Below are 19,260 nucleotides of genomic sequence, written 5' to 3' on the forward strand. Positions count from 1 at the left end.
TTTAGAGCAAAACACATTAGCAAGTACAACTGCTTCTAAGAAAGACCTTATATTTCCTACGGCAAGAGATGTTAGAGAGGCTTGCTGTCTGTGCCACTAACGGACAAAACACTAGCGAGGTGGCCATCTGTGCACACAGGCGCCTGCAGAGGTGTTTGCCGTGTTCTGAGGGAACTGTGTGCCCCCTACCTGTGATTCGGTTTTCAATCTCTCCCTGCATCTGGAGAGAATCCACATAAATAGTCCGGTTCCCAATGAAACGTGCACAGGCAATCCCTCGATATGGCTGGCAGAAGCCATCTTCCTGATAGTCATCCCTGGAAAGACAAACAAACCTCTGTAAGTGACAGCAGAGGACAAACAGTCCATGGAGCATTTTAAATCCAGAATTTTACAAGCTGTCAATGTTTGCTTTGTTCTGATTTATTTGTCTGTTTTTATTTCTGTGACAGGGCTTTCTGTTCAGTCCAGGTTAATTCTGCATGCACTCTGTGGGCTAGGCTGGCTGTGAACTCTCAGGAATTGTCCTGCCTCAGTCTCCCAAGTGCTGGGATGACACTGCCATACTTGGCGGACCAGCAACTTCTTTTTTGGTTCAAAAATTGCATCAGCGTGAAAAAGAGCATGCAATGGCTTTGTTTGTGATTATTCAGCTTTGGAAGCATAGATAAACAGTGTGGCCTTCCACACACAACAGGACACAAGCCAGGGAGAGGAGCCTGTCAGCAGGTAAGGAGCCCATCTGAAAAGCTCTGCACTGTGCAAGCTTCCAGCTCCAACATTCTGGAAAAGGCCAAGTCCAGAGCCAGGAGTTGGATCCCAGGCTGCTGGGTGCTGCCCAGGAAGAGGATGGATTTGAGTTCTTCAGAGGAGTCTGAGGACTGGAAGCTTCTATAAATGATGACATCATTCTGGGTTCATCATCCTAAACCCACAGAAAGGGAAAACTCAGAAATGAACCCTAATGCACAATGCCCAATTCAGCTCACGACGGTCTGTCAGTATGGGTTCCATCAATGGTTATGTAGTAAGAGGAGACCAAGAGGGATCTCCAACTTCTAGCCAGGTTTGCTATAAAACTAACACAGCTGTTTAAAACCCCATCAGTCACTTTTTAGAAACCTGGACTCCTTAAGTAAATGTGAAGCATGCAAAGACTTATTTATGAGATAGGATCTCACTGTGTAGCTCTGGCTAGCCTGGAATTTGCTATGTACATCAGGCTGGCCCATGGGAAAAGTTCTTTGGGATGAGGTGATGTGTACACTAGGTGTTCATCTACGGGTCCCTAGCATGAGGACATTATACACCCAACACATTTCTTATTCTTAGGCTACATTGGAGACTTTGTGGCACTCCTGCACAGTGCTGTATGGAAACAAGGATTTTATGAAGGACAATGATGCATGAGGTGTGTTCCAGAACTGAATGCTGAAGGTAGCCTTTGAGAAGAACAGAGGCAGACCATGTGGATGCTCTCTGCCTTTTCCACAGCAACAGAGGGCATTTCAAAGGTCTGTCTGTGAGAGACTACAAGGTTGTCTATATACATGACACTCCAAGGTGTAGCCTGATGCCTACTGTGTGCATAATATGGATGATACTGACACACATAAGGGGCTGGAGAGGGCTCAGGGTAATAGTCTGTCCTTCCTTCTCCACAGCCTGGCCTTTCTAGAACTCTCAGCTGTGATAAAATATCTGACAATAGCAACCTGACTTAGGAAGGGTTTATTCTCCCTCATGGTTTGAGGAACAATCCATTACACAGTGAGGAAGTGATGGTGGCAGGAATGTGAGGCAACAATCACATTGTGTCTACAGCCAGGACAACCGATCACATTGTGTCTACAGTCAGGACAACCGATAACATTGTGTCTACAGTCAGGACAACTGATTATGTGTACAGTCAGGACAACTGATCACATTGTGTCTACAGCCAGGACAACTGATCACATTGTGTGTACAGTCAGGACCACTGATTATGTGTACAGTCAGGACAACTGATCACATTATGTCCTCAGTCAGGACAACTGATCACATTGTGTCCACAGTCAGTACAAGTGATCACATTGTGTCTACAGTCAGGACAAAGAGAGACAGTGCTGCTATTTGGCTTGCTGTCATCTTCTTCAGTCTTGGACCCCAGCCCACAGAATGGATGGTGCTGCCTACATTCAAGGTAGTTCTTCCTACCTCATTCATTTTCTAGAAATCCCCTCCTGGTCATACCCAAGGTATGTTTCCATGGTGATTCTGAATCCCTTCAATGTCCCATCCCATGACAATGAAAACTAGGCAACTCTAGTGGGTTGCAGCAGAACTGTCAGGGCTGCTGCACCAGGGGGCACAGCAGAAAAGCAGGGGCTTCTTGAACAAGCCTCCGACGTGATCCTAGCCCTGTAAGTCAGGAGCACAAATGAAAACATGTTCCCACCCACAGAAGATCCTCAGAGGTGTGCAAAGGCCGTCAGAGCCCCTGCTCTACCTGACGCTGCCAGGCTCAGACCAGAGCCCAGCCACACTGGAAGCCTGAAAAGAAACAGCTACTGAGGGAAGCTACAGCCAGGGAGGGAGACAGACAGACAGACAGGCTAGAACTACAGTGTAAAGAGATGTAACCAGTAGGAATCAGAGGCCCAGGAGAAAGTGAGGCAGGGTCCTGCAATTAGGCAGCAAGCCCCACAGCATCCCTGTCAAGAAGGGCTTCCAGTAGGGGCATCCTAAGAAGGAAAAAGTCACAAAAGAATCAAGGAACTATCCAGATTAGAGACTGCACCAGCATGGTGAGTGTCTGTGGAAGAGGAGGTCATCCAGTAAATGGACTCACCATTAAAGGGATTGGAATATGTAGTACCCAGACAACAGCTTATACTATTGTCATATAAATCCTTCATTTGGGGCAGCACAAACTTAAGTATTAATACACAATTCTTATTCACTATAGGATTTAAGGATTTTATTCACTACAGAAATTACCTTTCTTTCTGTGTATGCATGTAGTCCTGTGTGTGCATGTAGTCCTATGTGTGCGTGTACTCCTTGTGTACATGTAGTCCTGTGTGTGCATGTACTCCTTGTGTGCATGTAGTCCTGTGTGTGCATGTACTCCTTGTGTGCATGTAGTCCTTGTGTGCATGTAGTCCTGTGTGTGCATGTACTCCTTGTGTGAATGTGGGCGTATCTTCATCCTCCACCTTGGTTGGGACTGCCCTCAGTACTGTAATACTCCAGGCTAGCTGACCTAGGGGCTCCAGAGATTCTCCTACCCCTCCTTCCATCTCATAAGAGCAATGGAGCACAGATGCACACAACACCATGTCTGGTTTTTACATGGGTTCTGGGGATTTGAACTCAGGATCTCACACTTACATAGCAAACATTTTTATTCATAGACCCATCTCCTCCTGCCCCACAAGTTACACTTCATATTATAACAAGGTGACTTTGAGTTAAAAATTAAGTCCAGTGTCCCTCCTTCAAGCTCTATTTGAGGTTGAGTTGAACTTCTGAGGTCCGCTGGTCTAGGCTTTAGTGTCAAATGCTAAATTGGTCTTTTGCTGAGAATGTTCTTTATAATAAATCAGCCTGACTTCTCCTGAAGTCATCTCTAGTCACTGGCTTGTCAGTGGCAATTTAAATTGTGTTTATCCTGTTATTTTCCTATAATTCAGATAAAGTCTGAACTAGACTTAAGAATGCTCTCCTGAAATAGCAGAAGGAGAACTGTGTGAGCCAGGCACAGGGAGATGGACACGCATTATTCAACTAAGGTCCCAGGTCTGCAGAGCACCAGGTCAGTTGGACTTGGTAATGGAGATTCTGGGGCCACAGCATGCAGCTGGAGACCAGTGTGGCAGTCTTGGATATGCTTGGTGTCCAAGTAAGTCAGAAAATAGGAGGGCTTAAGACTTGGCTCCAAGGAAGGTGACTTTCAAAGTACCAAGAACTAGCTTACTTTTTACTGCTCAAAGGCACAATGTGTTTTCTTAAACAATATGACACAGACACCCACACACCCTGAGGTTGGCTGAAGCAGTATGACACACATACCCATGCACCCCAAGGTTGATGGAGGGCAACAGAAGGAGGGTGGGGCTCTAATGCTTGGGCTCCAGCAAGCATTGCACCTGGCCATGCTGCCCACTCCTAACTGTTTGTAGTAGGGGATGTATGGGCTGATTATAGTCAACAGGAACCACCACTAAGTTAAAATAGCAGAAACGAAGCCAAGCCCACAGATGAAATGTCAGGCATGCGTGATCCCCTGGGCGTCATCTCAACTGCTACCTGAGTGAGCATAGCACAAAGGGTGGTGCCACCCTTTCTTAAGCTTTTGTTCTCTACATACCCCCTCCTTACCACCAACTGCAGGCAGAGAGAAGGATAATAGTAAATCCCTTAACCACCCAGGACACCCACCTGCCTCACACAGCACAGCACAGCAGCAGAAGGAGCAGGCTGCTGGCACCAACATGTGCTCTGAGGGCAGAAGGCAGGGAGGGAGCATGGGACAGCCAGTCACATTGCTGTGTGAGGACCAGCAGCAGCTCCTCTGATGTCACATTACATGAGGATGAACTCGGCCTCCTCTGCCAGTCACCGTCTCAGCTCGACATCCACATCTACGGGACAGACCAAGTGACCAAGGGCAGCCAGGAAGGCTATGTCTGCCAAGGACACAGACCCACAAAGGAGCCACTGAGCAGGAAAGACTGGTCACTCCTGGAGCACGCAGAGAACCAAGGGGTTATTTAGTGTACTAAGGACACCGTCTGGCTTTTGAGTCTTCATTTTGCTGAACTTCCAGAGAAATCACTATAAAGGTTAGTCCGAGATAGTCAAAATCAATAGGAAAAACAAAGTCATGGCCACAGAAAGGTCTGTCACCTCAGTCTACAGGGATGTGATCAAAGACAGTTCTCTGTCCCCTTATGGCAGCCACCAGAGACTGGAGTTAAATAAATGAGGATCATAGCATGAAAGATTTCAAGTGGGCATGACAATAAGGCTAGCCCAAGCAACCTATTTATAATATGGTGAGTATAGTTGAGAACAATGTATAATTAAGAATTGCTAACAGACAGATTTTACCTGTTCTCGGCATAAAAAAATAAAGATAATTATATGAGGTAATGCATATGCTCATTGGCCTGGTTAAGTCATTCTGCATTCTATCAAGACGTCATGCTGTATTCTGTAAACATACGTAAGCTTTGGTGCTGAGGCCTGGCCCAGGGTGTTCTGCATGCTGGCACTTCTACTGTCGAGCTGCACTCTAAGACAATACACACAAATGTTAGTGTTTATTCTATTTATTCATTATTTTGTGTGTTTTATCTGGACTCAAACCTAAGGCCTGAGAATGCTAGGCAAGGGCTCTGGTTGTTTCTTGTTGCTGGTTTTGTTTTTTTAAGGAGTTCACCAAGTTGCCCAGGCTAGCCCTAACTCTCCTCCTGCCTCAGCTTCCCACATGGCAGGGTTTACAAGCCTGCACCAAGAGGCCTGGCTGCACACGTTTTCATTTGGAGATTTAGAAATGAATTAATTACACCCAAAGCCAGCAGAGTCCGGTTAACCCAGCACCAAGTGAAGAGACTATCCCACCCTAATATTCTAAATCTGTGACCTCATCCCACAACAGGAAATCTGTTCTGCAGCAGAATGTTAACATGTGACCGCTGCAGTCACCTTTGTATCTGGAACTGTGACTATAAGGGCATAGGCCTCTGTTACTAGCTGTGAACACTATGTACTCTAAACACGGTAGGTATCTACACTGAAGTGTTTATGGGTAGGTGTGAACTGTCTGCAGCACTCTGTGAAATAAGTAAAAAATTGGATGGATGGATGGATGGATGGATGGATGGATGGATGGATGGATGCGGGTATGGATGGATGGATGGATAGATGGATGGGTGGATGGATGGATAGATGGATGGATGGTGGATGGATGGATGGATGGATGGATGGATGGATGGGTGGGTGGATGGACGGATGGATGGGTGGGTGGATGGTTGGATGGACGGACGGACAGATGGACGGACGGACAGATGGACGGATGGATGGATAGATGGAGGGATGGGTAGATGGATGATGCTAGGAAGACACAATGAAACCAGCAGAGTGAATTATAAGTGCTTAGTTGCGGCTGGTAGTGCCTGCATGCTCACTCTAAACCTCCTCCCAACATTTTGTGTTTGAAATATTTCATAGTAAAACATTGAGAGGGGATACTTTGGAACATGACCAAAGTGGTTCTGGGAGGAAAATTCACTCCTCACCCATTAACCTGGGAATTCATTATTAGTACAATCTAAACAGTATCAGGGTAGCTCAAGGAAACTGGGACATTCTGTAAAAAGACACAACACGAAAAGCCCAGGAATTCTTCATCAACAAGGGAAATTTTTATTTCCACCTAGGGGTTGGCTAAAGGGCTCAGCAAGTGCAGGCACTTGCCTCCAAGCCTGGCTAAATGAGTTCTCATAACCAGAACCCACTAACTCCTCCAAGTTGTCCTGTGACCTCAACATGTTCATCATCCCATGGGTCCCAAGGCCATATGGAAATGGGAACCAGTGAACAAGTTCTGCTCTTGTTCAGAAATCTGAAAAGGCCTTGTCAGAAAGGACGATTCCCCCAACACACACACACACACACACACACACACACACACACACACACACACACACACACAGAGACACAGACAATGGAAGGAGTAACTCTCCAGGCCGAGAAAAACCCAGAGAGCACAGTGCAGAGGCATCCCTCAGAGGCTGGACTGTGAAGGCGTGGTGTTCCACTGGAAACGAAAGACCCAAATCCAAGGCCACAATCCATCCAGAGCTCCCTAAGGACCCATGAGAAGGACTCATGAGCCTCAGGCTCCTCCTTAGGGAGGGTTTGAGAACCTGCCATAGAAGTTGCCCTGGGGCTCAGTGCACACATCTATAAACACAAGGCGCAGGTGCCAGGGATACAGTGCAGGGACACAGTTCAGTGGCAGAGCGTGTGCAAGACCCTGGGTTTAATCTTTAACACCAGAAAAAAATATGAACTGCAGATTGGTGGTGCTGGATTGCAAAATGAGAATGACTTCCATGTCTACATATTCCCCCGTGAGAATCTGGCAGGCAGGCTTAGGTATCCCATTTCTTTGCCTTGTGCAATTATGGTAGCTGAAAGCAATTAACATCTGTTTTTATGATACTGTAAGTTTCCCAACTCCAATTAAATGCCTGTTCATCTGAGTTCTGAGTCAGCTTTCAGCAAACTCAGTAGTATAGACACAGCCATTTTAGGGTTCGAAACCTGCATTCTCATAAGAGAAACACTCAGGATGGCAGTAATGTGACTGGAAACAGATACTTACTGAAAGTTGTGGTTTGGGCTGTGTGTTGGACCTAAAACATGAAACAAAAAGACAAGTTATTAATATGGCCAGTGATAAACATGGGCAAGTCCAGCAGCTTGTCTGTGGCCAGCTGTCCTCAGGCTCTGGACTCTCCTCCCACTCATGAGGACATGCCAGTGACATCAGACACCCAGAAAGAGAACTTTCTGTGTAGAAGCACAGGTGGGCAGTTTTCCTGTCCCTGCTCGATTCTCATCTAAACTCTATCCACAAAATCTGTTCTACTCATTAGAGCTGCCTCTAATGTGAGCCCAGATGACAGGCCCAATGCATGCATTGCCAGGGACCTTCTTCCCTTACTGGGTCAAAGCAGGATAATTTACTTCTGCCGTTTAATCCTACTGTCCCATGCGACACAAACAGAGACTCAGCAATGCACCCTGTTCCTGCCCAGTGGGGCCAGCTCTGCCCATGAAGGATGGGTGCCCACTTGGGATAGAACCACAGAAAGAGTAGCAAGTGAGCCCTGGCCTGTGTGGTGGAGCCACAGACAGGTCCTAGACTTTGGCTCCTGCTGTCCATGGCATGGCCACCATCATCCTGCAACCTGGCCTGTGGCAGTGTGGCATTACCACACTCATCCCTGCTCGCCTTGTATGTCTGGGATGCCTTTCTGTGGCCCGGGTCTACAGGCTGCTCCATTTTCGACTATTTTCCTTTATAAGCTATAAACAGGCTAAGGAGCTCTTGTGCTCTGTGGGAGAGCCCCTGGGGTGGTTTTCTGGATTTCAGATGGCCTGTGCATGCTCAGCTACAAACACACCCCCTGCTCCACACTGTGAATGTTGTGTGCTAGCATCAGACCTCTGCTGTCCCCACTCACCGAGCCGCACATACAGAACTCCAGTTGCAGTGATGGTCTTCAACCCGTTGGTAGCCACACACTGGTAGTAGCCTGTGTCTGTTGTGTCCAGATCTTGGATCCGCAGCCGAGAGCCATAGTCTGTCTTCCGGATGATGACTCTTCGAGGCTCTTGCACAACTGGGGCGTCATTCTTCAGCCACCGCACGTTGGGGGGTGGGTTCCCTGCCACCTTGCAATGCAGGATTGCCGTCTGCCCCTGGACAATGGTGATGTTGTTGACGGGCTCCAGAAAATTCAGAAAGTAACCTGCAGGGGATGGGGTCACAGTGCAAACATGGTGAGGTCAGGAGGAAGGGCCTGGGCTCCTGCACGTTCACCATAAGGGAAGGTGTCCCTTTTCATTTGCACACAGCACATCCTAGAACACTGCTGGGAACACTGAGCCCGTGAACTCCAGTCATGGCTTCTGGAGACGCACATGGTCTGGTTTGGGAGTCACTGGTCACACTTTGCCCGTCTACGAGCGCATGGCAGTCTTAGGCATGGTTTGGCATTCTGTGTTTTGCTTGAGGCTGTTTTTTTTGACAAGTCTCACTCTATAGCTTGAGCTGGCCTGGAACTCACAGCTATCCTCCTGCCTCAGCCTCCCACATGCTGGCTAGAATGCAAGTTTGAGTCACCGTGTATGGCAGGTGGTTCTGTTTCAGAGGACCTGGGATGAATGCCAGGACAAAGTCTCTCTGATACACACCTTTGCTCTGGAGGGCACACTGTAGCCCTTCTGTGCTGCCTGGGGCCCGTTTGGGTTCTTCTATTAATTTTATTTTATTTTATTATTTTATTTTATTTTATTTTGTTTTTATTATTTTATTTTATTGTGAGACAGGGTCTCACATAGCCCAGGCTGGGCCTGAACCTTCTGTCTCAAACTCTAGAGCAGTGGGATTACAGCCTCATGCTGCCATGCCTGGCTGGGGACCCTTTTAAGCATGAAAATCACTAACAAAACCCACAACACCAACCAGGCCCACAATGCAGCTCTTCAGAAGGCACTCACTAGCTGCCCTCTGTCTGTAAAAGGGGCTCTATCATGCTCCTCCACCTCCCAACTGCCCATTGTTACATCAGAGCACACATGTTAAGTCATGATGAATCACACACATGTTGATATCCAGAGTGACAGTTGATACTTGGGGGACATTTTTTCTTAGATTAAATTCTGAGTCACCTTATTAAGTTCCTTGTAAATACCAGGGCTCTGATGGAGAAAGGCCTGCAGTGTGAGGGTGTCAGGGCTGAGTTCTGGATGGCACCGCAGCGGTAGTCCAGGTTCCTACTCGAGACCTCATCTGCTCAGAAGAGAGTTATAGTTTTCTTCACATAGATCTTCCTGTTTTACTTTTCAGGTAGATCACTGGCCACTCTGTAATTTTCCTTAGTGATGTACATCATTTTTATTCCTATTGTGTTTTGGTCACATGGTTAAAGGTTTGTATGGAAACTACATAGCAGCAATCTTCTGTGAAATGCACTCATTTCTTAGAATCATCTTAACAAATGTCTAAGCCATCATGACACAAAACAACACAAACCTGTGACTGCACGCAAAGGGAGGGCGGAAAGACAAAAGTCAGGGTGTTGGCAGGGCTGATTCTGTCCTGAGGGTCTGAGTGTGAATCTGGTGGCCTTTGCTCCTCACCAGGGACCACCCTTACTTACTCCTTGGCTCCAGGCTCCTTCCTTAATTTGTTTCCACACTCCTACTCTGGACTCTGGTCCTTCTGCCTCCCTTTTGTGAGGGCTCTGGGTTACCCTGGGGCCACCTGTAAATCTAGGGTGATGTTCCCATGTACAGTCCTTAACCACACCTACAAAGGTACAGTGCTGTGCAAGGAGGTGCAGTCACAGGACACAGAAATTCAAGCACAGGGAATGCTGAGGGTGCCATACCGTCCACGGAATTCACTTGTCTCTCAGGACTTAGTGTGCCGGCCTATAGGTCACAATAGCTCTGAGCTGCTGTCTTGGATATTTACCCAGCCACCAGCTTCACTAGCAGCACAGCCTTTTGTTGTGAATTCCCAGCTCTCTCCTGCCGTTTTGACACTTGCTCTGTCCATTATTCTGGTAGATTAAAAGCTAATAGAAGCTGAAATACTGCAGCACACAGAAATCAAAGCTAGACATATCTCCACAAACAACGTAAAAAATTGATGGCTATCTTTTGCCATACTTGACCTAGAACATTTAAGATGTCTGGGATACAATGAAAAGCCCCTGGTCCCTTATTTCTCCCTCCAGGGAGTGACTATCCATCATTCCAGTTTGCATTATTTTGGAGTTTCTGGAACTTTCTCTTGACAGGTCACCTTCTCTAGTTGCCTGCTTTCACTCAAACTGGTTTATGTCGGTACCGTTCCTTAATTACAGTGTAATAGTCCACTATATAAACAAATCACAGCTTTGTTATGCATTTCCCAGTGGAGGGGCAGTGAGCTATTTCCACATTTGGGCTTTGAAGGGTTTATTTACCATCTGTGTGCACATCTGGTCCTCCATGCGCTCAAATGAACCTCAAGAGTACCTGCTGGATGTGGAGGTACAATCCTGGGAGCCATCACTTATCCCGGTCTCTGCAGATGGGCACCCTATGAACATCCCAGGTAAGATACCCCCACCATGACTTCGACAACACTTGGTCTTGGGGGACTTTGAAGTGTTTGTCATTCTGCGGCATGTGATGAAGTGCCACACTACTGTGTGTAGTTGGTGGTTTTAGAAGTCACTGTAAGCACTGACCTTCCAGAATGTTTCTTGGACACTGAGTGTCTTTTGGGGAATGATCTGTTCATCTTTCTTCTGTTCTTTTTTTCTAACTCCTACAGTTAACTTCTTCCTTATTAGCAACTGAAATGTAAAACATGAAATCTCCCTTCGAGCCACACAATAAATCACCTTAATTTTCCTATAGTTGGTCAGACCCAAGTGGCTTGTAATTCACTGTAAGATTCTTTTACCTATGAGTTATTAAAGGTGTGCTTTCTTACATTTGTTAATTTATTTGAGTGTATGTGTGCATGCGCACACACACCACCACATGCATGTGGACATCAGAAGAAAATAGAGTCAGTTCTTTCCTCTTCCGATCATGTGGGTTCCAGGGACCAAATTAATGACTTCTGGCTTGGCTATATTACCAGCCCTAAGGTTCTGTGGGATTTTTTGTTGTTGTTTGTTTTTAAGAAAAACAAGTTTTAGGGACTAGCAAGGTGGTTCAGGGGATAAAGGTGCTTCCCACCAATCCTGATGACCTGAGTTTAATGCCAAGGGGAGACACACACACACACACACACACACACACACACACACACACACACACACCCCAAACAATAAGTAAATAAATAAATTAATGTAATTTATGAAATTTTAAAAACAAGCTGGTGAATGGATCCAAGCACTGGCTGCTCTTCTAGAGGACCCAAGTTCAATTCCCAGCTCCAACATGGAGTCTCACAACCATCTGTAATACTAGTTCTAGAGCATCCAATGCCCTCTTCTGATTTCCATGAGCATCAGACACACACATAGCGCACAGACAGATATAAAGACAAAACACCCACAAACATTAAAAGGGGAGGGACAAAAAATCCTAAAGATAACATACATTTTTCTTTTAAAAACAACATCTTTTACATGATGATTCTTTAAGGTCAACAAGATTCACTCTACAGCCCAACCCAGCTTTGGTTCTTGTAGACAGTCCACATGTGTTAGGTGGCAATGAGTTTTCTCTGACTGTCATGTAAGTTTGTAAATGCCCTTTAAATCTAGCTTGCCTGCCAAGCAACAGTGGCGCATGCCTTTAATCCCAACACTCAGGAGGCAGAGCCAGGTGGATCTCTGTGAGTTCCCAGAGTGGTCTACAGAGCGAGATCCAGGATAGGCATCAAAACTACAGAGAGAAAACCTGCCTCAAAAAGCAAAAAACAAAACAAACAAAACAAACAAACAAACAAACAAATCTAGCTTGCCTGCTTGCTGTTGGCAATTTTTCTGTGAGTTTCAGTTGTTTCAATGATTCTCTGTCAAATAGCTATCCGCATTTCTCTTGATTTCATCTAACTACTCAAAACCTTGTGACTGGGGCATCAAACCTCAAGTTTATTGTATCATTTGATCCTTAGGTCACTGCAGAAAGCATTTGTCTAGAACAACACTTTATGATTCATAAAGGCACCTCAAGATATTTCTGGTTAAAACAGCCTACTTTCATCTGTTTAATAGTTTACCATTTTATGATGATATGCTGTTAATGAACCTTATAAATTGTATATAATTTTACATGAGCTTACTAGTGTTTTACTATATGAATTTTAAATTAGCTTTAATGTTTTCATTTTGCCTCTTAATTTCGTTTACTTTAAAATGAATCTGTAAAAACTCTACATTTCTCTTCTTAACTAGTTTGACAGTTATAGTTTATTAATTAGTTTAACTAATTTTAATCAGCATCATGACCCATCTGACAATGCTTCCCAAACACAAAATACAAATGCTGAAATACAAAACCTCTCTCTCTCTCTCTCCTAGGCCTTGCTCACATGAGAGAAGCTTTTGAAGTCACTTCTCAGTTCTTACACTCTGGTTTTAGTTGCTCATTTGCGATCATTAGTGTTGGTTTCTACTGTCGGGGCTCCTTGACATTGGCCAAGTTGTTATAAACTTTCCTCGCCATCACGTCTTGGCTCCTTCCTTCCTCTTAGATGGCCCCCAGAATCACATTTGTGCCTTGAGTGATGGACTGAGGTTGTAAACACTCTTGTTCTTAGTATGAAAATACCTGTCACTTTCATCTTGAGGGGTAGTTTAGCTGGGTATAGAACTCTAGCTCAGCAGTGATGTTGTCTTCTGTCTCATCTGAGGATTGTTGAAAATTCTGCCAGTCCCCATTGTTTCCAGGCAATCTGAACCTAATTATTAGTGCTATTCCCTTGTCTGCCATCCTAAGTATCTGCTGTTATAGCCACGCAATTACTTCTGTGTTAGCCTCTTCAGATCTTAGTTCACCTCCTTAATTCTGAAAACTCATGCATTTATCAGTGCAGAAAACTTATCTCATAAAATCCTACCTTTATTCCATCCCCTTCATTTCTCATTTGGGATAGTCAGTGTATGTACTGATGCTCTTTCTATGGCTTTCTGAGTTTGTTTTCTAGACTGTCTAAACTGTTCTGTGGCCCATCTATCTGGTTTCTCAACTCATAGGTGTACTTCTCACTTCTAGAAGGTATGCATGCTTCCCTTTTGAATCCATGACTTGTTCACCCGTGTGTTGTTCATTCTTTCCTTTTAAAAAAAAAAGTCCCTTGGTTGCACTGTGTTCTGCCAGCCACTCACCTTGTACCTCTGAGTGTGCTTTGTAATTTTTCAATGTAGGGTGGCTTTACTTTGGAAATAGCTTAAGGATGAAGTTCCTCAATAAGATTGTGCCATTTTTTATTTTAACTCTCTGGCTTTGGATTTCCCATAACATCCTGGCCATGGGACTCTGTACCCCGGTGGTACCAGCTCAAATTCGTTTGGGCACCTTTTTGGGAGTTCCTTAGCCTGAGCTGGGCTCTCCTCGGCTGCCTGGCTGGGAGTGCCACAGGATAGGAGCTCTTAGCTTTGTGTGAGAGGCTTGCACACAATGCCTCAGTGCTGTGGACCCTGTGGGTTCATTTCCTGGCTTGATATTAAGACTCCACACTCTTATGAAGCTGAAGCAATGTGACTGTCCCCATTGCAAGAAGGTTTCTCAGGCTTGACGTGGAAAGTTCTCTAGATTTTTAAAAGTTCACTTGACTTTTATCGTGACCCATCACTTCTCCTTGAAAGTAAACTTACGATATCCAGACCTGAAACATTACTGCGCTTATTCTCAGTCAGGAACTTCTAATCCTGTGTACTCTCCGCCATGACATCTACCTTCTGGGGAATTCCACCCCACCGCTTTGGCTTTGGCACGCCTAACCACTCTTTGACCAGAGCACCCATGTCTCACAGGTGGCTCTCTTCTGAAGACCATATCCAGGTAAAGTCTGCAGCACGGCCACAGGGCTACCCCATTCTTCAGCATGTGCCCAAACATGTGGCAGCATCAGAATCTAATTTCCTGTCACAAGTCACTTAAACTAAAGGGCTCAGGGAAGTCAGGTTGTTCTCCAAGGCTGCAAGTGAGAGCTGCTTAGAGCTGGCAGCTTGCTTTTAATCCTTTCTCTTTCTGGCTCCTGGGCATCACTCCATCTTGCTTGTACATTTGCCAAAGCATTTACATCGTTTCCTAATATTTTACCAAGCACGTGTGTCGCTGACCCGAGAGAGCTGCCAAGTTAGCTTCCCCCCCCCATCTCCCCCATCATCAATTCTCCTGAGGCCAGAGTGAAGCTGGAGAGCAAGCTCCCCGGAGATTGTGCACGATATCCCTTCCCCTCGGGGTTGAATTTGCAGCCAGCCAGCTAACCTCTCAGCTTCAATTCTCTCACAGGCAAAATATGAGGCTTGCACAAATCATTTTCTAAGCTTTCCATCGGCTCACAGAAATCCCCCAAACCTCTCTAGAGGCTGATCAGGTTATAATGAGCAAGGAGCACTGACTGAGAATCCCACTGAAGTGGGCCCGCCTGGCACAGTGCACAGTTAAGGATAGAAACCCCACTTCCATTCATCCAGATGAGCTCCCCTTCTGCACCGAGGCAATCTTAACTGGCCTGCCAGCTCTGTGCAGGGGCTGAGTCCAAGCATTAAAGACCCCAGAGGCTAAAGGAGAATCCCATCACCAGGCAGCCGCTCCCTTCTGCCCAATTGCACACAGATCAATGATTAATGATTTTTATAACCCAACCAACTGCTGGGAGAGTCACCAATGTTGTCAGATGACTTAGGAGCCTGGGGATTGGCTTCCTGACCAGGACAACATGGCGTAGAAAGGAAATAAAGAAAGCCTTCTGTGCCTGGGGTCACAAGGTCATGGGGTTTCAATTGGTGGGAAACAAAACAGACAATTTCCTGGAGGGCAAGTGAAAAGGAGACCCAGAGGGTCGAGCAGGAGGGGTGTAAAGCTGCCAGACCCAGAGGAAAATATTTACAGGTCAATAAATCAGCCAGAGGCCAGGGCAGGGGCCTGGGTTCAGGCTTCCCTGACTGAACCATCCAGCAGTCAGCACAGACTCACTAAGGGGAAACACCTGAGAAAGTAAGAAGACAAGAAGGAGGGTGTGGGAGCCAGAGAGAGCTCAGTCAGTGAAGTGCTTGAGGAAAGCATGAGGCAGAGCTCCACCAGCCAAGCCCCCAAACACCAGGTGTGGTGTCACGTGCTCATAATCCCAGCACTGGGAGGTGGAGACTGGGTGACTCCAGGGGCTGGCCAGCCAGCCAGACCGGTGAGATCCAGGTGGAAGAGAGAGACTGTCCAAAAACAAGGTAAGCGGTGTCCAAGGAACAAACACTGAGGTTTTCTTCTGGGCTCTACACGCATACACATACATGTGAATGTATAACTCCCCTGGGCTTCGCATGCACAAATGTTCATATATAACCTCCACAAGTGCACCTGCACACACATGAATGTGTAAACATGTAAACACACACACACACACACACACACACACACACACACACACGGGGGGGCGGGGATCTGAGACATAGGCAAACACAAGACTATTTGAACCTTTAGGGAGTGATCTATATCCCTCAATAGTGTTTTACTGTTGTTATTTATTCATTCATATAGTGTGGGGTGGGGATGAGTCTCAGGCTGATAGTGATCATCTATGTAGTTAGAATGACCTTGAATTTCTGCTCCTCCCGCCTCTACCTCCCAAGTGCTGGGATTGCAGGCATGGACCTCCCTGTCCAATCTATGAAATTCTGGAGGTTGAACTCAGGACTCAGAGCATGCTGGGAAATACTCTTCATCTAAACTATAGCCTGAGCCTACTCCCCAAATCTTACATAGAGCTCTGACCCAGGTAACGGTGGGCGCAGTCCTATCAGGCCTAGGGTCACTGTGGATGCCCTCAACTTAAGACAGGCAGCGTGGGCTCCAAAGTCATGACCAGGGTCCTGCTAAGCAGGGGTGAAGCTGGACACAAACACAGAGCAAAGGAGTCAGAACACTGCTGCCCCAAGGTGAGACGTGCCAAGGGACACCAAGGGTCACCTGCAACTCCCAAAGCTCAGAGAGACAAGGCACAGAGTCACCCCGGGGCCTGAGAACTGTTAGAGGACACAGCTGTGCCGTGAGGAGCTGTGTCCCAAGGTGTGGGGCTTTGTGACAAGACTTTGACCTCTGTTCCGCTTCCCATCTTTGGTCCCTCAGGGCAGGGCCTGACCATCTGAAGATGAGGAAGAAGGAATATGGAGGGGAGGCGGCACTACAAACACAGTTGACATCCACCTCCTCACAGAGGGACGGGAGCACACGCACAGGGACAAATGGACATGGACAGCCTCTTGCAGCATGGTGAGGAGCCCAGTGGAGGAGGAAGCAGCACTGTGGTCTGTCTCCTGAGGTAACATCAGGAAAGTCAGCGACTGTGGTAACCCCCCACCCCCTCCAACAGAAGTCCCATTATTCTGGGGACAGTTCTGTCCACCAGACAGGAACTTTCCTCAATGTTTCTCATTAAGAGTCACCTGCTGGTGGGCAGCACCAAGGCCCAAGACACACTCATTCAGGTGGACAGGCACCTCCTAACCACTGACATGGACACTTGGCCTGGCCTTCCGGGAGTGTCACACTCTAAGGGGACAGCAAGCCCATGACAGTGTCAGAGACTAACAATCAGGGTGCAAATTCTGTAGAGTAACCTGAATCTTGGGGAGTATTGGGAAGACGCTCAGTTGGTAAGCACCTACTAGGAAAGCACAGGCACCCAAGTTCTAGTCCCAGAACCCACACATAAAGCCAGACACAGCAGCACACAGCTGTAATCCCTGCTCTGGAAAACTGACGACAGACAAGCTCTGGGACTATCTGACCAGCCAGCTAGCCACACAGGCTACCTCCGGGACCTATGGGACACTGCTTCTCAAAAATCAAGGTGGAAAGCCACAGAGAAGCTGAGGTTGACCTCTAGCCTCCATGAGCAACTGCACACGAAAGTGCACACACAGGTGAACCACACACAGCACACAAACACACACAGAAAGAACCTGGAGCCTGGGAAGTCTCAGCAACCAGTCAGGGGTAGTTCTATAGGTGCGGTTCCCAGATCCTATCACAGAGCTGGATGTGGAGTCCATGTTCTCAGTGGTCACACAGGCTGCCTCTGCTTATAGGCAGAATCCTATTTTCTTTTTCACCTGATTGAAATTGGGGGCATATGCTCTACGCAAAGTCTAACAAACAATAGTGTTCACAGACGTGCACAAATCCTACAAGGTCCAGAAGCACCCAGAAACAGACTCAACGCATTGCACGTGGATCCGCAGGACCTACAAGAACCAGGAAAGCCACGGCCCACAGATGGCAATGAGCATCGTCTCCATGGCAAGCCAGTGTCTCAAGTTCTCTTGCTAAAGACATTTTGGTACATCCCTGGCCCAGTCTGTTATAGCAGTGGGGCAGCCCACCAAGCAGGGGGTAGATGGAGAGAGGACTTTCCTGCCTGTTATTTAGAATTTATCTGCCGTTCTTAAAAACCACAGGGTGAAGAAACTGAGTCAGAAGTCCCCTAGCCTCAGCATGGAAGCAAATGACTCTGAGCCAGAAACAGGAGGGCAACCCCTCCATCCCAGCCCTATGTTCCCACAAACACCCCAAAGAACTGATGAATGGCGCATGAGCTGTGGGGTGCACGTTTATAGCATAACGTAGTTCCCAGGCTAAACAGAGGCTTTTGTAAGCAATGGCAAAGCAAACAAACAAACCACAAACAAACAGAAGCACTGAACACATCTATGCATGCAAGGGTCATGTCTCACATAACTGGGATTATATGATCCAGACAAAACATCCTATGTCTTCCTTGTCTTTCTAAGACCCTCACCCTACACCAACTACCAACTGCAATTTTCCATTAGCATCTTCAGAGGATGGGCTCAGGACACTCCCCCAGGCACAAAGTCCTGGACACCAAGTCCTTCATTTGTTTCTGCATATGTAAGTGTGTGTGTGTGTGTGTGTGTGTGTGTGTGTGTGTGTTCACATGTGTGTGTGTGCAGTGTTGACCATCTGAGTTTGATCAGAAGGACACTATGCCGGCAGGAAAGGACAGATTCCTGCAAATTATCCTGACTTCCACAACTGTGGCATGCCACACACAATCCCCCACTCTAAGAAAACAAATGTGATTTCAAAACTTAAAAACAAAAACCAGTATAGGTACATAAATGACTAGAATAAGAGACAGCACTTAGAACTAACAGGACTGCAATATCTACCCTGCACATATACATCCTTGCCTACCAAATCATCACTGAAGACGCGGAATGGATGCCACAACCAGAGGTTACAGAGAGGGTACAATGAAATACAGTCTTCTGGACAAAATGTGGCCATCACACTCATGACCATAAAGGTTCTATTTACCTGCTCAAGACCTGTTCTAGATCAAGCCAGGCGAAACACCAGGCCAGATGAGGCAGATGACCCCCAGGCCCCACCCTTGACTCTGGAGCTCCTGGCAGTTGACAGTTTCTGGGGGAGAATCATTCCGTTTTGAAGATGTGGCCACTGGTTGGAGTTACATGCTCTAGTGATGGCCTCACATCCATGTTCATATGGTTGGCACTAACTGACTTAGAGGTTTTTTGTTTTGTTTTGTTTTGTTTTTTTAATGACATTATGTTAGGAGGGGACATGGGGGAAGTTGGAGAAGAAAGGGTTGTGTATATAATCATATTTCATTGTGTACATGTATGAAATTTTCAATAAAGAAGTAATTAGGAATACAGAAGAAAACCAGTGTTCATAGTGCCAAGAGTCATAAAGCTTCCGCGTCTATCACTGTTATTGTGACTGTTGCTTTTCTTGATGCGGGAAGGGCTTTCTTTT

General features: G+C 46.5%; 1 protein-coding gene across 1 annotated transcript in view; it reads right to left on the minus strand.

The window, feature by feature from the left end:
- The window catches only part of Ror2 (receptor tyrosine kinase like orphan receptor 2), a 186,036-nt gene that overhangs the window by 13,444 nt on the left and 153,332 nt on the right, over positions 1 to 19,260 (minus strand). The window contains exons 3-5 of the mRNA XM_036187837.1: positions 8,241 to 8,528; positions 7,376 to 7,406; positions 190 to 317 (exon numbers count right to left, since the gene is read on the minus strand). Of these exons, the coding sequence (XP_036043730.1) occupies positions 190 to 317; positions 7,376 to 7,406; positions 8,241 to 8,528 (447 nt within the window). The remainder of the gene's footprint in view (positions 1 to 189; positions 318 to 7,375; positions 7,407 to 8,240; positions 8,529 to 19,260) is intronic.

Source organism: Onychomys torridus, chromosome 5, assembly GCF_903995425.1.
Source record: "Onychomys torridus chromosome 5, mOncTor1.1, whole genome shotgun sequence".
In the NCBI taxonomy this organism is placed as follows: Eukaryota; Metazoa; Chordata; class Mammalia; order Rodentia; family Cricetidae; genus Onychomys; species Onychomys torridus.